Source organism: Syzygium oleosum, unplaced genomic scaffold (genome assembly GCF_021117445.2).
Source record: "Syzygium oleosum isolate NSW1041296 unplaced genomic scaffold, Sole_v2.1 Sole_v2.06, whole genome shotgun sequence".
Lineage (NCBI taxonomy): Eukaryota > Viridiplantae > Streptophyta > Magnoliopsida > Myrtales > Myrtaceae > Syzygium > Syzygium oleosum.
In genome coordinates, this window is record NW_026607490.1 from 5,780,173 (window position 1) to 5,801,022 (window position 20,850).

General features: G+C 40.7%; 2 protein-coding genes and 1 non-coding gene across 4 annotated transcripts; all 3 read right to left on the reverse strand.

Moving 5' to 3' along the window:
- Positions 1–107: 107 nt before the first annotated feature.
- Positions 108–2,717, reverse strand: LOC115680086 (laccase-11). Its single transcript, XM_030603823.2, has 6 exons — positions 2,460–2,717; positions 2,206–2,357; positions 1,866–2,110; positions 1,635–1,763; positions 610–1,533; positions 108–514 (listed from the first exon to the last, which is right to left on the reverse strand). Exons 1-6 carry the CDS (start codon positions 2,700–2,702, stop codon positions 384–386), a joined length of 1,824 nt encoding a protein of 607 aa, XP_030459683.1. The 5' UTR covers positions 2,703–2,717; the 3' UTR covers positions 108–383.
- Positions 2,718–4,676: 1,959 nt separating this feature from the next.
- Positions 4,677–4,750, reverse strand: TRNAN-GUU (transfer RNA asparagine (anticodon GUU)). Its single transcript has one exon. It is a non-coding gene; the product is annotated as a tRNA-Asn (tRNA).
- A 1,757-nt stretch (positions 4,751–6,507) lies between these two features.
- Positions 6,508–11,179, reverse strand: LOC115680222 (U-box domain-containing protein 5-like). 2 transcript variants are annotated; one of them, XM_030603988.2, is made up of 6 exons: positions 10,436–11,178; positions 9,887–9,963; positions 9,535–9,720; positions 8,993–9,100; positions 7,702–8,870; positions 6,508–7,580 (listed from the first exon to the last, which is right to left on the reverse strand). In XM_030603988.2, exons 2-6 carry the CDS (start codon positions 9,938–9,940, stop codon positions 6,809–6,811), a joined length of 2,289 nt encoding a protein of 762 aa, XP_030459848.1. In that variant the 5' UTR covers positions 9,941–9,963; positions 10,436–11,178; the 3' UTR covers positions 6,508–6,808. The 2 variants fall into 2 exon arrangements, with proteins under 2 accessions (XP_030459848.1, XP_056168455.1); XM_056312480.1 differs by lacking the exon at positions 8,993–9,100 and having other exon boundaries at positions 10,436–11,179.
- Between the last annotated feature and the right edge of the window lie 9,671 nt (positions 11,180–20,850).

Here is a 20,850-nt window from a genome sequence, read left to right on the forward strand (position 1 = left end):
TTGAATTGTTCATAAATATAAGTCGAACTTCATTATTGTACGAAATTTGACTTATTAATCAAGACAATCGAACTTTTTGTTCATGCCTGGATAACTCCTGTCCGAAATTAGACCCAGAACCCGGTCTCCTCTAATTAAAAAACCGAAAAATAACTTTCGGTAAATTATATTTCGTCGCGGCAACATTTCCGGCGAAACACAAACAAATTGGATTACAAGTTCTGTCACCAGTTTCTTCTCAAAACAAATTCAAATTTCCCTGCAGCTTTTCTTGGCAGGAACATAACGAAAACGAAACACAAGGACGCGACGTGAATCCACAGAAGGATGAAAATAAAAAAAGAATTTGCTTTTGCTTTTGCTTTTGCTTTTGGTTTTGGTTATTAGCATGGCGGAAGATCACTGGGTGGAGGCAGAACAGCTTGATCAGGTCCCGGTCCGTCCTCCACCACGAAAGCAGTTTTCAGTCCCCAACCCGTATGAAGCTCCAGATGACAGTGCATGAACCAAACCCCTAGAAAGAAAGGAGATGCCATGAACACGTCAACGTGAGAATGTATGTCCAAGATCCAAGATTTTGGGTTGTTAAAGTTGGGCTAGGAAGTTAACCTGGGTTGTCTGCTCTGAACCGGATGGCGGTCCAGCCGCCAGTCGGGACTCCCACCGTGTTCCTCTCCACCGGGTCGGCCAGGTTGTACTTGGCGGGGTCCTTGGCCGGGTCGAAGTTGCCGACGCCGGTCCCAACGACGAAGAAGTTGTACCCGTGGAGATGGAACGGGTGGGACTCGACGGTCAGGAGGTTGGTGTCCTGCAGGACGAGCTCGACAGTGGAGTTGAAGGCGATCTTGCTGACCCGGGTGCCCTGCGAGGTCTTGAGGTTGGCCGTGAGCGGGGCACCGGTGTAGTTGAACGGGGTCGGGGGCTTATCGGGGAAATCGGTGGTGAATACGCCTTTTGTGTTGAAGTAATGAGCTTGGAGGAGCCCAACCTTGGGCATCACGAAGGAGATGTTGTTCAGGGAGGCCAGGAGGCGCGTCCCGTTGATGCACGTCGGGCACGAGTCCTTGCCTAGCCCGATCGTGTAGAACAGTTTGCGGTCAACCTTCAGAGGGACATTGGCCGGGAACTGCGGTGAGTTCAGACTCCTGAGCTTCTGATTGTAGCTCAGGGCGAAGGCGGTGTCGTTTGGGGCAGGCAATTGGGGGAGGGCGGGCATGACCGTGTTCGGAATACCTTTGTATTGGAGTATCGCGGTGGCGGTCTTGTTGTCCACCGGGATTGGCACATCTATGAACGGCCTCGTGGCCATGAAGTACCTGCCCGGCACTCGGTTTGCTTGGACCAGGACGGTGGTGGTCTGGCCAGGGGTAATGAGGATGGCCTCCGTGGTGAACGGCTTCGTGTAAACCGCGTCCACCTCGACCACCGTCATGCTGTGGCCCGCAATCGCGAAGAAGAGCTCATCATTGAGGGCAGCATTGATGATCCTCAGGAGATAGGTCTTCCCCAGCTCGACCTCCATCGCGAATGTATCTAACAACACAAATTCCTAACTGAGCTATTATCCGAAACTCGGCTCTAATAGCTCGAGACAACAACTTTTTTCGAGATTTGGAACTAGAGGGGTCACTTACGCTTCTCGGAACATGGGAAGAGAGGCCCCGGTTTTCCATTGATCGTGTGAGCATCTGACATGTTCGGCGGCAAACCCATTTGGTTTCCTTGCTTCTCAACCTCTTCAACATCTGAGTTCCACCATTCTCCTGCAACACATGAAGAATTGAATTGAGAAAACTATTTAGGTCTCATTAACTAGGACTCTTTCAAGTTTTCGAAAATCTCCGATGCACGTATTTCTAACCCACCGAACAGAATGGTTTGCTCTCTGTCCGGTTGTGGGAACGGGAATGGCGTGCCTTGCTTCGGCATAATCACGATCGCGCCGTATACAGTGGCCCTCAACCAGAGAATATGCGCGTGCCACCACAATGTCCCTCTCTGTCCTGTCACGTTGAAGTCGTAAGTGTAGCTGTTCCCGGTTTGAATAGGGCATTGCGTTATATAGGCCGGTCCGTCAGCCCAGCCGTTGCGATACTGCTTCAATCCGTGCCTATGGAATTCACCGAGAGCGAGAATTAATAAGTATATGACAGCTCGAATATTTCCAATTAGTATTGATATGGTGTCTTCTGGATTGGACTTTACCAGTGAATTGTCATGTTGTATTGTGCATGATTAGTCACATTAACGAGGACCCTGTCCCCTTCCCTGGCATATATGGTTGGACCTGGGTACATGCCATTTACTGTGACAATTGGCTTGGCATGGCACAATCTGCTCACATTCTTCACTTGAATCTGTGACATTTAGCCAAAAAAACAACAGCATCATACACATGAAACATATACACCATGTGCAGATCCGAAATACCACGAACGCGAACAGAGATGATGACTCACGTAGAATTGGTACTTCTTTATGGCAGCTTCGGATGAAGTAAAACACGCCAAGAACCCAAACAAAAGAAGCGTTATTCTCGAAAACAAGTTCCTCCTGCGGATCGACATCATATCGGTGGAACCAAATGCAGTCTTTTTGCCTTTCCTTTTTTTCCCTTTGTGGAATATGTCTGTTGAATGAGAATGAGACGAGAGCTGGAGCTTCTCGAGTATAAATATACATGGGGGATGCAGTGATGGCATAGCTTATAAGCTATGAGTTTGTTAATAAAAAGAAAAACGAGAGGTGTTAAGTTGGCATGATTAGGTAGGAGCTGAACAGTGAAGATAAGGAGATTTCGCGAAAGGGGACGCCAAAGCTTGGAAGCAAAACATTGATGGCGATTTCTTTTAATCCGTTTTAAACTGACGTGGAGGCTGAACTTTCTGGACCAGGATTGAAGCTATGCTGAAACACGAGGCTTCTTGGTTAAACGTTGATCTTGGCCTTGGCTGAACAAGACAATATGTGAATGTATGATGAGGAACTTTTTCTATGTTCTGTGAGAGTTACACGATGCCAACCATACCCAAATCACAGGGCCAAAGCTTTACCTTAAAGGAAAGGCCATGGCCATTAGATAGTCTCAGTTTCAAGGATTCTTGTTCAGCATTCCATGCCCGCAAATGAAAACCAACCCCTTTGATCAAGCAAAACGCTTTCCTTCCTGTGGATGCTGATGGTTTTGGGCATGATTGGTCAGATGTCTCCCTCGATGAAGTGCTTTTTGCCCCCACTCTCTTTGGTGGGCACTAAGTGAATCCTTCTCACCAGCATCAGAATCTTACCCTTTGGTTTTGGGACTTACCAAAAGCCAAAGCTGGGGAAAAAGAAGGAAGAAAGAATAGAAAGAGATGGCTGAGAAGCACAAGGGTTTTAGGGGATGTCCTGAATTGCTGGCCATTTTTGCTTGATTGGCAAGGGCCTTCCATCCCTCTTTCTTTTTCCACAATGCTTTGTGAGAAAATTTGTCATTGCTTCCGGGCAAACATTTGAAGTATATAAGTAATTCAACTAAGGTATAGCATACTACCAACATGAGATTGAGACCTTGACAAGGGAGTAAAGTATTTACAACATTCCAATTACCATGTGTCTATTGTGAAACACAATCGATTATATTACAATTTCTCAATTTTCAAAATAGTTTGGTAAAACATCGCGGCAAAATATGAGGGGTTAATTTAAGGGAAATTATACAATATCCCCTGAACTTTGTGGATAGTACATGTTTGTTTGCAAACTTTTAATTGTTACACAATACCCCCACGAGCTTTCATTTTGCTATAGCCGTTAGTCCTCTGTTATTTTTTAAGTTAGCATGTCCAATGGACATGATTTTTAAGGAGTAAAATTATATTTTCTTTTTTTAAGGATATCTCCCTTTTACCCTTACTTGTTATAAAAATCAAAAGAAAATGGGAGAAAACTAATTTAATTAAAATAGTACTAACAAAATAAATACTATTATTATCAAAATTAAACAGCAAAAATTTGTTAAAATTTGATGAATATAGCCACTTTAATAGGACTAAATAAGGTAATCTAAGAAGAAAAAAAAGCGCAAATTAAACAGAAAAGGGAAAAGGTCTTAATAACAAAAAGATAAAATTACAAAAATTGGTTACTCGTTCCGTATATTTAAGGATCACTTAAGTTAAAAAATAATCGATTCATAAAATAATTTAAAAGTTATAAAAGAAAATAATGTTTTCAACTCATAAAAAGAAATGATTAACCAAAGCCTAAGGTGATATTATATATTATTTTTATTGATCAATAATATTTTTTGCATTAATTAAGCCATCAATCAAATATACATAATGAATATCCAAAATTTTCAATTCATTATTGCGGCCTTTATTTTTCCTTTTTACTTAGTTGTGTTTCTTTTTCTGTTAAATATACTATATGTCCTGTTGATATATTCATCAAATTCTGAAAGTATCATTATTGACATTCATTTCTCTTGTAGTATTTCATTTAGTTTATTTTTCTCCATTTTCTTTACTTTTTTATTTTTTACACAAATCAATGTTAAAGTAGAGACTTCATTAAAAAAATGAAAATAGACTTTTTTTTTCTTGAAAGTCATGTGTATTGTAAATGCTAAGGAAATAAAATGAAAGTTTCTCTTTAATTAAATCTTGGTTTTATAAAAAAAAAAAATCTAAAAGCGCTAGAAGGAGGGCTTGAACCTCCGACCTTGTGGTTAACAGCCACACGCTCTAACCAACTGAGCTATTCCAGCTTCTTATTGCTCACGTCGTCTAATTTAATTTTTACTCTTAAATATGATTCCGTGCCCCAAATCTGTGCGAATCTTCATGAGATCTTTGCAAAAGATTTACGATCTTAGATTAAATTTGACAGCTCTAACATACGAAGCATTGACAGATCTTGGGTACGTGACACATCGGTTCGATGAATTCATCCATAAAGAAGTACACGAGAAATACGATTATCCGGCGAAAACACAATCTTTCGACGTACCATTGCGTCGACACTAGGAAATTGACGCGAACAGGCTCGTATCAGGGCCTAATCCTTAGATCACGCAACTTCGAGGGGGAATTATCTTCGTGTTGCTTTACATTTTGGGATGATTTTGACCGGGGTTTTGACACAAAGTGAGAGGACCCATGTCACCATCCTCATCCATGCTTACAAGCCATCGATAGGATGGTAGAAGAGAAACAGATTCCTTGACATGAAATTAGACAAAATTGCCTCAGTTGACGCAAACCTCTCTACCTCCATTGATTCTGTTGCTGCTTCTTTTGATACATCATTTTTAACAGCACATAGAACAGGGTGCTTGGCCATTGATCAAGCAGTGATTACAAAAAAGTGAGTTTACACAAAGGCAGCAACTTAATCCCATGATTAATGAACTGGGTTTTCCCAAAACAATGATTAACAGAGCTAATCCTATAAAAAATTGAGCTTGGAAAAAACTGAAATTGTCAACAAAAATTTTGGGTCTTTCCTATGTGTCCTAATGCTATATTCCCTGCCTAGTCTTGGTCAAAAACCCCGCCTTCCAGAATTTTCCCTAGACATATCGGATTTTTCCTCCAGCTTTTTTGGCCCTATACGGCCATGAACTAGACAAGAAAATGACCTTCAAAATTTCGGAAAATGTCAGCCCTCCATCTCTAAACCGATCTTTTATTCATTCAATGATCTTAACGTGCAAAACTGCCATCTCAATTGCAAGCCGTGAGATCGAAATTCCTTCTTCAACGACTCAATAACGACCCGAAAAAGCGAAGAACGTATCTGATGAATGACTCCCGAAAGGACGTTTCCTATGTTTCTGAGGATATTTTTGGCACATTGGGGGCGAAAAGTAGCGGAAATATACAAATGCGCACTCAATTTTATAGACGAGAATTTTCGTTCGATGTTCCGGACCTCCTAATGTATCTCTGGCATGAATTAAAAAAAAAAATGCTGAAAGTGCCTCAACTTTGGCTAGAGTTGACTGCATTGTCCACCTTGTGCTTCACAGAAGTTTCCCTTGTATTGCTGTGCAAAGATGCGGGTCAAAAACGAGAGCTCATATGCAGCCGGACAAGTAAAGGATTAAAGACTAAAAAGTAGCATGAAAGGGAGAAGAATAGAAGAGAAAATCCCTTGTCAAAAGGAGCATTCTTGCACGAAATTATTGCCCATGAAAACCCGTCCGTTTGTCCCTTTGACTCATTCATCAACTGCCAACCGATTTATCTTGACATCCCAATCCACAAGACAAGACAGTCTGTGAATTTTAAGTTAATTCAAGAGAAGAATCGCTGACTTTCTTCTCCGCTGCAGAGCTCCATAAACTCCACGGTCTTGGAGGATGGAACGAACGACCGCGTGTCCCTCGAATTTCATTCGATGTCGAGCGAAGGGTCGCGGAAATGACGAATAAGCTAAAATTTGTGTGTGTGGAACATCGGTAGATGCCGCTATCCGTCAACTTGAATCGTTACTCTCAGTTAAGATGACCACAATCACCGATTTGCGAGCAGGGATTTTGTTCAAGCTACAAACAAGAGCCCTTTCCAATTGACAAGAACATGAAAAAAAACTGCACATTTCTACCAATCATACAGGCCCTACACACTACCCATCAAAGATTGATCTAGCCTAAGCTTGCCTAACAAAAATTCCCCAGCTACATACATGTCTAGCAGCGAAACAATCCACAGAAGTTGCTCCATTCTAGTTTAAAGGAAGAAGAACCTTACTAAACGGAGAATTCTTCACCGCCCAGATAATCAAGTCGTTGTGAGATCACGAAATAACCCGATTATGAATTTCATTTCTTCTTTCGTGGCACAGCAGAAACAGGCTTTTTAGAAAATATCGAGAGCTTCCGTCCGAAGAATCCAGGCATCCTGGAAGATGGTTTCGTCTCCAAGCAGTGACAACCAGGGTCTCCTTGCGTAGGGGGATCCAGGTCCGAGAAATAACAACCATCGCTGTCATTCGCATCTCGTAAGAGCCGGAGCAATTCCATAGCGCAAACTTTCGATCTCTCGGTGCCATTGATGGATATGCTCACGAGGGCTGGGATGACAGCAAAACCCTCATCCAGTACCAACTGACAATACTGTACGCGTTGAGAGCACAAAGAAAGAAAGATAGCCACGGCGTGCTCTTGCTCCTCGTTGCTCCCAGTCTCGAGTAGTTCGGCAACAGAGGCGATGCACTCGTGGGTCTCGGTCATGGAGATCCTTGCCTCCTCAATATCGCACAAGTTCCTGATGATAAGAAGAGCATATTTCGCTAATTCACCATCCTTCAAAAAACGGACCAACTTCGGGATGCAGGGTATAACATATGGACGGAGATCAGTACTCAAGCAGAGGTTGTGAAGGATTTTAAGGGCGGACACGTAAAGGTCTCCGATCTCGCAGTCGAGGGTCTCCAAAGTAGAAGGAATAGCACCGGAATTAGCGACTTTCAGTCTACAATCCGGCTGAGCAGACAGAATCTCCATAATGGCGAAGGCTTGTTCAGCTACTTCCGAATCAAGAAAGGAAGCCAACATGGAAAATCCATCTTGATGGACATGCATTACTTCGTATCTGCATGAAGCAGCACCCTCGTTATTTCACTACATTTGGTCGAAAGAGAAGGGTGAAAGGAAGAACCATGAAATTATCTTCTATAAGGAAACCAACCACAACTAGTATCCGCACTACAAACCTGCTATTTTTCAGAAACGTGAGTAATAACTGCAACGCGGTCTTCTGAGCTTTTACATCGCCTAGATCACGTGATTTCCCCAGAAATCTTACGAGCGCTTCGAGGAAATTCTCTGTTGATGCCGAATGAAGAGATTGGTGATTGTATTCCAAATTGCTTTTGAAATCTTCAACCACCTTGCACTGAGACTGCCACGGGAGTTCGGTTAGTGTAGAAAAGATATCAAAATATTCCTCGTCAACACTCCCGTAAGAATGGTCTTGCTTCGTGTCTTTTGTATGCAAGGTCACAGGACTAAATGCATTTGCAAATCTTCGAAGCAAAGATTCAGAGTTATTGCTGCTCCCCAGGGACCCAAGTGAGACATTACTGAAGTCCACTTGAAGACGTAGGTCATTCAGCGAACTGCCTAGGCTAGCAATCGATGTACTAGAATTATCCCACGGATGTACCGTTCCTTGCTGTATGATAGGGTCAGGTATTTCTAGTCCGTGTCTTGTACACCACTGTGATATTAGTCCCTTTAAGGCAGTATTTGGGGTCCATAACTGGTGGGCTAGTTTCTTCTTTGTTTTCGGACAAAAAGTATTACCCTCATCAAACCACTTCTGGATCCACGTTCTTTCAAATGTCTGTCCAGAAGCAATAACAACCGGTTCATACATCAATCTCAAAGAGAGCGGGCATTTGAACTCTTCAGGGAGTATTGCGTCAACAGAAACATCAACTTGAGCCTCACGGTGCCCTGGTAAATGAGTCTCAGCCACTTCAGCAGCTTCTGTATAGACTGAATTATGTCGGGAATTAGCCGTCAAATATGTTCCTTCATTCTCCATGCGGACGCTCTGTGTTTGCCCGCTCACAATAGAATTCCCATACTTCTTCAGAAGAGATGAAAGGTAAAGTAGAATCTTCTTCTTCTTTGGATCACTTTCACCGACTTTGTCAAGTAGCTTCTTGATCGATCTTCTTTCCACCAACATTGACTTTGGCGAAGTAATAAAAAGCTTTGATGCTGCAAATTGAAGAGCTTTTAGTTCTGAATTTTCGGTCGAACCAGATTCTGAAGGACCCTGCCGAATCAAGTCATGCACCGCCTTTCCTGCGTCATCTTCAGACGGTTCCAGGATAAATGTCGCACTCCTTAGGTTATCTAGTAACTTGGATATCTGCACAAAGATCAGTTGCTTATTACCATCTAATTAATATGATCTGCAACATTTGTTTATCAGAGAGCAAGCATAGCAAATACTAAGTTTATTAAGCTTACAGCTATGGTGCGACAACTAACCTCTATAGCCAACAATACTGGAACCATATTTTGAAGTTGGCCTAAACTTTGCTCCAACATGTTCCTTGACCTTTCACATCTTGCGACTATTGTATCCCCAGTTAATGCCTGAAATGATTAAAGTTGGACCATTAAGGGAGGAGGAAAAGCATGATCTGTGGAAGATAACCAGCTTGAGAAAACCTTATTTTATTCAGTTGACTTGACATTAAAACATGTACTTTAACGTCCTCTCTTTCTCAATATATTGTAATTTTAAAACAACAGAATGCAAAAAATTAACTACCGATAAGGAAGTATCAAAATCAAACAACTGAATCATTGGAGATTGCAACATGATCAGAGTTTCCAAACTAATTCCTTTAAGTTGCACACTTACTCGACTTACTTGACAGCCTGAATCTATGATACTATGCATAAGATATAATGCCCCATTTCAGAAAAATGAGGAATATGGTAGTAGCAAGAAGTGATCCTTTGCCCGGTGGCCCTTATAATTCTAAGCAAAACAGCCATATCTACCTTCTTAATCAGATACCTACCAGGTAGAGCTTACTAGACTCGCTGCAATGCTGGAGAAGTAGGTTGGCTTTCTCAATGGCACGGTTTAACAAGCATAGTGCCTGTATTCCAGCCGAGCATCGAGGTCGAGCTGTTTCAATCTCTGGTAGTATGCTAGAAACCTTGTTAACTATTCTCATGAGCTCTGCACACAATGCACGGTGAACCTGCATTTATAGGTTGCAGTGAATTAATATATTTCAATCCCAGTTATAAGTACTTGATGATATTTATTCATTACCTTCATTCGGATAAATCTACCACAATACTTGCCTATTACCATTGATGAAATTACTCCAAAAAAGAGAGTGTAATTCTGAAAGTAATCTATACCTTAAACGATGAAGGATATGATCTCTCCACAAATTCATTAACACCACTTCCCATCCGGCACAAAGTCTGTCCTGAATCTGCCGTTTCAGAGGCACAAAAAGAACCAAATACTATCAGTTCTTGCACTAAATTAACTTCACAAACTTCAACTACAGCAACAAGAAAGTCCCCTTAAACTGATAGCCATAGGAAAAGTAAACAACATATACCTAGATTTCTCCTAAAGAAAATGAGATGGCAGCTACTCTGCCTCCTATGAACAGCATGAGGAACAATCATAAATTTACCCAGAACCAGAAGCAAACTCTGCAACTAAACTTCCAGCATAAATAACCCTATTTGAAAATGGAAAATATTAAGTACTCAATATCAATTCACCGCATAATAAGAGATATCCTCCAGTTTGATATTGTGAGCAACAGATTAATAAGTTCCAATAGAAGCTACAATCCTACAATAAGATACACTAACGTAACGATGAATTTGATTTGAGAACATCAGAAAATCTTGGAGAACTGAAAAACGAGTTGAAATTAGAGCGGAACTCACCAGGTGAGTAAAGCAACAGATGCGACCAAGATAACTCTGTCCCTGCTTGGGCAATAGAACCACCACAAAATTCTCTCTGCTGCTTTTCCAGAATATCAGCAAAACTATTGAAGCACCACCACTAAACCCAGCGACCACTTTTTATTGAAAATTCTCAACCACCAGACACACAGATTAGGCAGACCCAACAAAATTCAGCTCCACCTCCCTTGAAAAAAACCAACTTCCCAATAGAATTCAAAACCTCTCAAACTATCTTTCTCTTGGTCCTCATAGAAAAGGAAAGTGAACAGCCAACAACAGCACAAGAGAAACCCTCTAAAGAAGCCATAATCAGAGCTTACAATCTTCTAGCCCATAAAACGCTTCCTTCCTATCATTCCCAGTTCTTCAGTGATGAATCAGAACCTCAGAGAGGTTTGGCTGATGATGGACCAAACAACACCCAGAAATTGACAGAATCTTGCAAAGCAAGAACAAGGGGGGAACAAAAATCCCCCCAAGAACCACAACAAAAGAGCCCAGACACACCTGTCAACTGGACTCCTAAACAGCACAAACTTTCCCTTCTTCTTTTTTCTTTTGTGGTATCTTTATCCCCAAGGGAACATAATTCTCTGCGTGATGTTGTATGCAAACAAAAGATAAGCAGCAGCTCCTGCCCTGTACGACAACCACCAAGTTTGCACAGAAAGAGAGAGAGAGAGAGAGAGAGAGAGAGAGAGGAGAGAAACGGGGAGAGAAAGCGAGAGAGAGAGAGAGAGACAAGAAAATTTTATCTTTTTCGCTTTATAGAAACAACGAAAGAGACCCATCAAACAACGAAGGCTTTGTCTTTAAAAACAAAAAAAGATTTCGCAAGATTAAATAAAATCCGACCATTCTTACAATTGGTCGCTCATGTTTTAGTGGTCGTCCACAACAGAAAGGGAAATTCAGAGAGAGAGATGATGATGATGGAGCCTCGCCACCATTTCGCTTTCATGCCATGGCACAAATGGAGGGGCAGGCATCCATGGTGGAGTCAGCAAGTCAGCTAGTGTCACAGGACTGTGATGGCTGTGGTTTTCTGTGGACCGCTCCGTCTGCAGAAGAAAAGCACAGATTTTTCTCTATTGCCCAAACTGGGTTTCGCCGCGCTGACCGCGTGCGTTGACATGTCAACGCGCAGACCTTGTTGATCGCCGTGCGGAGATCAAAACATGCGTTAACGCTTTTCAAGAACTTCTCCTTCACCTTCTCCTTCTCCTTCACCTTCTTCTTCTCCTCCATTTGGTAAAAAGATGGAGAAAAGAGAACAGAGACTGCACAGAGTCAGAGGCAAAGCCCTCTAGAATCCAAGTCCGAATTTGTACAATTCCTCGCTTCGGCTACAAAAGGACGACATGGCATCGTTTCGCATCCCAAATAACAAACAAGTTACATGGTAATTGGTCGTGTAGTCCCATCTTAATCACGATTATGTGAGTTTGTCAAAAAGCGGGCACCGACGGACAAGTTCGAAAAGCCAACTTTAGACTTTACCCATTCGGTCTTACGAGAAAAAAATCATTGAATCCGAGTCCCCTATCGACACTTTCTCGGGATGAAAACTCGGTTTCAGACCTCTCGATCCGATACCGACTTTGAAATGACGGACTGGCTGAAGTTTTTGCGACGCCACTCGGTCGCTAAACAGTAACAGCAGACTTTACCGATTCGGTCTTACGATAAAAACCGTCGAATCCGAGGCCTATATCAACATTCTCTCGGGATAGAAACTCGGTTTCAGACCTTTCGATCCAATATCAACTCAGAAATGACGGACTGGCCGGAGTTTGCTACACCACTCGGTCAGTCAATTAATAACTTTAAAAAAACAAACCAACTTCAGAATTGACAAATCATACTACTTGATAAAGAATTTCTCACGAGTCGCGACTTGTAACGTATCGTAATCTTTCTCGTGGCATTTCCAAGTGCCCTTTCCCAAAGATATCCAAATATATAATATGCCATGGCGGTGTGGAGTTGACCATAAATTTGTTTGATGTTCTTGGAGTTGCGCTGTGATGTGCTGCAGTATTCAAATGTAATCAATGTTAGTCTCGAGCTCTCTTGGGTATGGAGTCTTCAAATCGTGCAGAGAGAGCCATGAGACCATGATGATCAAGGTGGTCTTTGATTATTTATGCAGTCCTCTTTATTGATGTTTCTCCCTCACTTTAAGATAAAGGGATACTTTAAATCGATATGAACTAGCTCGTATACCCAATATTGGGGAAAATTATTAAATTGGTCACGTACTTATTGTGTGGATGTCAATTCAGTCCTAAACTTTTCGATTTTGCCAATATAGTCTAAAACCGATGCCGGAATGATTACATTGGAATTTCGCTCAACGGTTTAGGATTACATTGGCAAAATCGAAAAGTTTAGGACTGAATTGGCATCCGTATAAGAAATTCACGACTGATTTGGTAACTATCCTTCAATTTGACTAAAAAAAAAGGGCCATCAAGCTGCGTGCAAAATATGCATGGGGATAAACTTCTCATAACTTAGAGGTATAATTATTGCACGCGTAATCCAAATACATTAGATATATTCAAATGGGTGGACATCATTGTACGCTGCACAAGATCTACGAAACTTAAAAATTTAAACCGATTAGACAAAGTAAATTGCGCTCTCCATATCGGGAAAAATACCAAATAAGTCATAAATCTATTATATTTGTACCGGTTTAATCTCAAATCTCTCAACTGTGTCAACTGAGTGCTAAACATTTTCACGTTTTGCCAATTAAGTCTATTCGGCAAATTTTAGCGCAAATCGCTAACATGGATGTCAATAGTACCACATAGAACAACCATTAACGATGTGGATAATTATTTTTCTTTTCTTTTTTTCTTTTTCTTTCTTTCTTGTCCTTTTGACACAAAGCCCTCGTCAGTCACAAGCGAGGGGTCTCGATCCTTGCCTAGATCTGGTGAGGGTCGTGACCCTCGCCCGTGATCGGCAAGATTTGGCTCGCCTGTGACTGGCAAGGGTCGGCCAAAGACCTTCCCCAAGCTTGGAAGGAAAAAAAATTATAAAAATTTAGAAATTTTTAAAAAAAAAATTATAAAAGAAAAATTATCCACTTCAGCAACGGCCATGCCACATAGGACGATCAGCGTTCATGTCAGCGATTTCCAGCTAAAATTGGTCGGATGGACTCAATTGCCAAAACGTGAAAAGTCTGATAATTCAATCGGCACAATTGATCCGACCAAAAAAAAAACCGGCATTAACTGAAATGTTTACGATCGAATCGGCATAAATACAAATAAATTTACGACCTTTTTTTTTTTAAATTGGCAATTTCCCCTCTCTCCGATCTCCAAATCCGACTTTTTTAACCGAGGGAGGCGAAAGAAACCCCAAAGTCCCAATCATCTTCGGTGGTGGACACGTGGGGGAGGAGAAGTTCATGAGAAAGCGCACGTCACTCTCGCTCCATTTCCCAAGAGCCTAGAGAGTCCATCTGCTTCTCGCACCGCGCGGGAAGCGATCATCAATGGTCACGCACTGAAGAGAAAAGAAAGACGCAATGTATCTCGTGTCGTCCATGCCCTTCGAACTACTTTCCCTACTTTGGCATTAACTCTAGAACCGGCAACCTCTTCTCGACAGGATCGGGTCAACCAGCCCATACGCGTATCGGTTAGGATTTGCACTTACTAGATAGAGATAGAGAGACGACTTTCGTCCCTCGCTCATCATAGGATTAGCAATGATCGAAAGAGTTTTAGACCTAATGTATTTATGCCAATTCAGTCATGAACATTTCAATTGTGGCAATTGAGTCCTGGCCATTTTTAGCGTCTCGCTGGTTGAGTCCATCCGGTCAATTTTTGTCGGGAATCGCTGACGTGGACGCCGGCCGCTCGACGTGGCACGGGCCAGCGCTGGCGTGGATAAGTTTGATAATTTCTTTTTGAAATTTGTTTCCTTCTTCTTTTGTTCCTTTTCTTTTCCTTTTTCTTTTATTCCAAACCTTTGTCCGCGGCTCGTGAGGGCTTCGCGGCCCTTGCACAGTGGCCAATGAGGATTGCCGATCCTCGACCGTGGTCGGCGAGGGGTCGGATAGCCCTCCCCCGTGACCAGCGACCCTCACCAGGCTTGATAGAAAGAAAAAAGTAAAAAAAAAAAAAAGTAAAAAATTCAAATGTTTTTAATAAAAATTATAAAAAAAAATTGTTCTTGTCAGCGCCGATCGTCCTACGTGGAACTGCCGGCGTCCACGTCGGCGATTTCCAGTTAAAATTAGCCGGACGGACTCAATTGGCAAAACGCGAAAACGTTGGGTTTAAGATTGAATCGACGCGGGCGGAATAGGTTTAGGACGGAATCGACACGAATGCAATAAATTTAATAAAAAAATTTAGGTAATTTTTTAAAAAAAATTGGGTGACTTCTCCGAGTGAAGACATGTCGTCAAGGAAGACCTCCTGTAATAACTTAAGCGCATGCACGTCGTTTTCCCCTCCTCCGAGTAAAACTACCGTTCCATTGACTTACATGCGGAAGGATCGATGCATCGTGATGCATGGATGAGGTCGCCATCATCGTTCGTGCGTAGAATATGACTATATATTGTATGTACATTTTCCTCATTCTGCCCTACCATTATTAGCTAGCGACCCTCTACGTTTTCAAACTTAGATGGGCAAATATTTTAAAACGTTAGAACGAGCGCGGCTGGCTACGCTGATCTAACGCGGAACTTTCGTCTTCGTGTACCGGTTCAACCTTCAAGTTTTGCATACAAAGAATTGCCGGTGACAACTTCCGAAAAAGTCATAAACCTTATTGTATTTGTGCCAGTGCAGTTATAAATCTTTCGATTTGGTCAATTTAATCTTCAAACCTTTTTTTTACGATTTGCCAATTTAGAACCCCCGGCTGATCAATTTTGACCGGAAATCGCTGACGTGGACGCCGTCCGTTATACGTGGCACGGTCAGCACTTACGTGGACAATTTTTATAATTTATTATTATTGTTTGTTTTTTTGTTTTATTTTCTTTTTCCCTTCTTTTCTTTCTTTTTCTTTCTTCTTTTGCCGATCGCTAGGTCTCAATGATAGCCACCGACCCGGCCAGGTGACAACCAACGAGGGTCACCCTCGAGGCCTCAAGTGAAGTCACCCTCGCCGAGATCTAGTGAGGGGCGACCTCACTAGCCTCACTAGTTTCGGGTGAGGCTCAACCTCACCGGATCTAGCAAAGCGAACCTTGCCCGAGGCTAGCAAGGGTCAGCCTCGCCATCTTCGGGCGACCCTTGCCGGTCGTCGTTGCCTGTGGCTAGTCGTCGGCCGTCGTCGAGGCTCGACGACCGGTAGAAGAAGAGAGAAAGAAGAAAATATAAAAGAATTCCAAAAAAAAATAAAAATTGTAAAATTATTGACATCACATTAACGATTTTTAGCTAAGATCGAGATGATAAAAAAAACAAAAGGGAAAATTTGACCTTCCCAAATTTAAGCCGGACAAGAAACGAACCACCATTTTTGGACATTATACGCTCCACGAAATAATAGTATTTAGCTTTCCTTGACATTGACATCTTTGTGCCAAGACCAAGACCTTGATGCCCTTATTAGGTATGTGTGATTTCACGGTTTGGTTGAGGAACTCAACATGTATGTGTGACTTAAGTGCACGATATAGGTTCGACATTTTCAGATAGATCGCAATATGATAATATCTCGCCTTTAAGGCATCATGCCAAACTTGAATGTTGCATCTTCTTCTTTTTCCGGCATTTGGTTTCGTCTAACTTGAATCTACTTCAATTTAGTGAAAAATAGAAAGTACTAGTATATACTATATATATAGAAATCAAACTTCAAAGTTTTGTTGTCCACCTCAAATTTACCATTATTTCCCCACACCAATAATTGACTCTTGACTTAGTGAAGTAGTTGAGGTTTAATATTGATTTTTACCATTTTGTGGTTATACTTATTGTCCAAATATCTCGGTTATATTTTGCGAAAATCGTTTTTTGGGTCAAGTTGAGAGAAAATAGAAAATAGAAAATAGAAAATAGAGGGGAAGGGCAATAGTTATGTCAAGAGAAAATAGGAGAAAATTATGCCAAAATAATAATAATAATAACGGGTCCCCAGTCCCAACTTGTATTGAGATACCCATATCTTTTGTTAAAATGTACTATAGTAACATATTATCGTGATATGGACGAAATCTCATGTCATGAGAATTGTCAATTAATCCGATGAAAAAAATTAATTTTCATAATTAATTATTAATCTCTCTCATCTTACCATCATCTAAATTTCTTTTACGAGCTAATTTGTATTTTCAAGCATTGACCTCTCTCTCGACACGCATTATAACTTTTAAATCTAAAAAATGAATATTTATGATGTCTTTGTTTTTTTTTCGGTCGAAAAATATATTTATGATGTCACTTGCTCTCTTTATTTTCTCACCGGATTGTATACAAATAAATTGTATAGTGCACAAAAATGAAAAAAAAAAGAACTCTTTTCATCGGGCAAATATCCGCCAGTGGATGTTGCATAAGAACAGTCGAAGGGCAATGGCACGCGTGCGAACAGGCTAGTCTTACACTTATAAGAACCGTTTTGATGGATTTTGACATGGCAATCACTTCCGATAGTCAACTTTAGAAATTAATAATTTACATTATAAATCCTCAAATTGTGATATATTTAAAGATCTCTTAATTTTCAAATTGCTATATACATTATCTCTTACATATAATATTGCATCGCACCAAATTTTAATATCTCGTCTTGACCTTCTTCGACTTGTAAAACTAAGATAATAATTCAACTCTTGTTATATAAATCTTATGTCAAAAATTCTAAACATACCACATGTATACGCAAGTTAAGCAATGAAGGTAAGATAATTAACAGTTTTTATGACGGTCAAATAAAAAGATATACCTAACGCAATGACTATTTTCGCGATTCTCCCGTTCAATCAATCAAAAAAAATATTTTACGTGCGGGTCACATTACTAACATGGCATAATAGGCAGTCAGGCAGTACCCATTGCCACGTACAGTGGAATAAATTCTTGAATGTAATCATACAGTGGAATAAATTCTTGAATGTAATCATTAAACAATACTACTTAATCTTGTGCTGGTTACTATGAATACAATGTACACATCAATAGCTCCCAAATGCTGGACCAATTGGAGGGCTCCACCATTGATGGGTTTTTCAATTTGACCTGATAATCATCATTGGGAGAGTTTTTTGGAAGCCTCCACTACATAATGTAGGTGGCTTGGGCAAAGGGAATGAATCCAATCTCTCTTTTGACGAAGTACAATAAAATCGGGTGAATGCTTCCATGTTTCTAGTGGGTCATGAGCCAATTAGAGAGATTTCGCGAGTGTGTAAAATGTGATCAACATGATCAATCAAGCGTGGTAATGGTGCAATCAATAGCTTTCAAGCCATTTCGTAAAATCGACTGAGCTTCGAAGTCAATCGCCCGCCGCAACATCTTGAAAATACCTCCTTTTTCTTGTTACTCTTCTAGCGTCATTCATGACGGCTAGTGCCAAAAGTTTGTGCTGCTAGAGATGGCCGTCGTGACGCATATGGAGGGGAAAATTGTCCAAAAAGTCATCAACTTATTACACTTTTATTAATTCAGTCATAAACATTTTAATTGTGCCAATTGAGTCCATTGGGCCAATTTTGGCTAGAAATTGCTGATGTGGACGTTGGTTGTCCTACATGGCACGAGCCAACATTAGCATGGACAATTTTTAATAATATTTTAATATTTTTCAAATTTTTAATAATTATTTTTTCTTTTCTTCTCTTTTCCTTCTTTACTTTTTTCTTTTTCCCTTTTTCCCTCCGTTGGTTATCGATGACACCGGCAATGGCCAGAGGAGGGGAAAAAAAGAAAAAAAAAAGAGAAGAGAAAAGGAAAAAAATTTAAAAAAAATATAGAAGGAAAAGAGAAGAAAAGAAAAAAATTAATAAAAAATTGGAAAAATATTATAATATTATAAAAAACTGTTGACGTCGGCATTGGCCATGCCATGTAAGATGGCCGACATCCACGTCAACGATATTCGGCCAATTAGCAAAACATGAAAATGTTTATGATTAAATTGACACAATTAAAAGATTTAGAAGTGAATTAACAAAAGCGCAATAGATTTAGAACTCAAAATTATCGACCTCTTTTTTTATTGGAAAAATAATTGTTATCAATGAGAGATAGTTTTCGATACACTCAACATCCAGTATATATATTGTTGTTGAGGTGAATTGTATTAGAAACTTACAAAACTAAAAAGCAGAAAATGGAAAGAGAGTGCAAGAAAAAGGAATTAAAAAAAGAAGAACCTAATCTATTCTATTATATAAAAGCAAAGATGATCACCTATCAGATCACAATCCTCTTTTTCCCCACGAATTATCATTAGGTAGTTTTTTTTTATATAAAAGATAAGAGTTTATGTTTGAACAAATGCGTTGATTAACAATTCTATTTTATCTCTTACATATTGCATTGCAAAAATTTGAATGTTGAAATTTTTTTTTCATTTTCCACGTATATGCATACAATTTCCCGTATTGCGTCAATAAATTCTTTCCATTAAGTAATAATTTACATATTGGTAGTAAGGCGATTTCAGAAAATCTTTTTTTTTTTTTTGGTCGGTAGAAAATCTTTTCAATGTCAATCTTTGTATACACGCAAAGTTTGTACATCTCATCTCCAAAAAAGAAAACTACCTAATCTCCTAATCTATACAGTAGAAAAATAAAATTTCCTTGCAGTACGTAGTATGTGATTTGGGTGATAATTTAACACAAATATGTAGCAAAACCAAATCACGAATTCTGCTGACCAAAAAAAAAAAAATCACGAATTCTAAAATTATCAAAATCGAAGTTGAATTAGGACATATTTGCAAAACGGCCTATATATATATATATATATATATATATATATATATATATATATATATATATATATATATATGTGTGTGTGTGTGTGTATGTATGTATCTAGATCAAATCACATATTCTTAAACTATCCAAATCCATGTTGAATTAGGAAATATTTGCAAAACCATCTATATATATATATATATATATATATATATGTGTGTGTGTGTGTGTGTGTCTAATTCTCACCTAAATCACATATTCTAAAATTTAGTATCATGGACTCCTCACTAAAAAAACTCCCGTCTTGTTCTATCTAGGAACATTCTCCGGCGAAACCACCCATGGGTTCCTTAACCCCGTCACGGGGCGCCTCGACGTGGTGCAAATCCCCGAGCTCGAGTGTCAAGTCGACTGTCTCGCCTCTAAGCACGGATGGCTCCTCCTCTCGTCGAGAGAGACCTCGTCCATCTTCCTCTTCAACCTGATAACCCGAGATCGAATCGATCTCCCTCGGCGTAATCGGCTTATAAGCGCCGGGACATTCACCGCAGCTCCCACGTCCTCGAATTGCACCATCTTCATTGTGAGCACACCTATACACCCTCTCGACAATCGAGTCATAATCGACACATTCACCGTCAGGTTGGACAAAATTTGGACCCGGCATGGTTTTAGCCATGTAAATCCAGATTTCGAGTCAATCTGGCGGGCAGTCTATGCAGAAGGCATCTTGTATTGTATGGACTTGAAGGGAAGAGTAGGTGCATTCAATGTCAAAGGCGGCACATGGAATGCCATCGCTTGCAAGGATAAGTCCATTAAGACATTGCAACTCCATCTAGTGGAATTCAAAGGAGAGATTTTTGCAGCCAAGAGAGGACGCCACGGGATAGTACAGGAATTCTTCAAGCTGAAGGTCAAAGATGATTTGTCTGCGTTGGAGAAAGAGGGGGAAAAGTGCCATAAAAGTCCTAAACCTTTTGCATTAGTGCCAATTTAGTCCTAAACCTTTTTTTGGTGCCAATTCAGTCCTAAACCTTTTAAATTGGTGCCAATTCAATCCTAAATCCTTTGTTTTTGTGCCAATTTAGTCCTTCCGGCCAATTTTGACCGGAATTTGCCGACGTGGACGCCTACCGGCCAGCGATCGGTCACCAGCGCCGACGTGGCGATGACGTGGACAAATTAAATAATATTTTAATATTTTTTTGAATTTTTATATTTTTCCTTTTTTTTTCTTTTTTTTTTCACTTTTTTTTTGGATTTCTCTTTCCTCTGGCCAGTCCGGCGACCGGCCAGTGAGCTCGACCTCACCGGCCACTGGGGAGGGCGACCTCGCTCGGCGAGGCTCGAGCCTCGCCTTGGTCGGGAGAGGCCCGACCTCGCCAGATCCGGCGAGGTCGGGCCTCCCTCGACCATGGCGAGGCTCGAGCCCTCGCCGGAGGCCACGGCGAGGGCGAGCCTCGCC

Coding starts and splice junctions, on each gene's coding strand:
- LOC115680086 (XM_030603823.2), bottom strand. CDS start 2,702: ATGCCATCACTGCATCCCCCATGTATATTTATACTCGAGAAGCTCCAG. Junction 2,358..2,459: donor TAAAGAAGTACCAATTCTAC/GTGAGTCATCAT, acceptor TAAATGTCACAG/ATTCAAGTGAAGAATGTGAG. Junction 1,534..1,634: donor CTTCCCATGTTCCGAGAAGC/GTAAGTGACCCC, acceptor TTGTGTTGTTAG/ATACATTCGCGATGGAGGTC.
- LOC115680222 (XM_030603988.2), bottom strand. CDS start 9,940: ATGGGAAGTGGTGTTAATGAATTTGTGGAGAGATCATATCCTTCATCG. Junction 9,721..9,886: donor CATATCCTTCATCGTTTAAG/GTATAGATTACT, acceptor CTATAAATGCAG/GTTCACCGTGCATTGTGTGC. Junction 7,581..7,701: donor ACGTTTCTGAAAAATAGCAG/GTTTGTAGTGCG, acceptor TGCTTCATGCAG/ATACGAAGTAATGCATGTCC.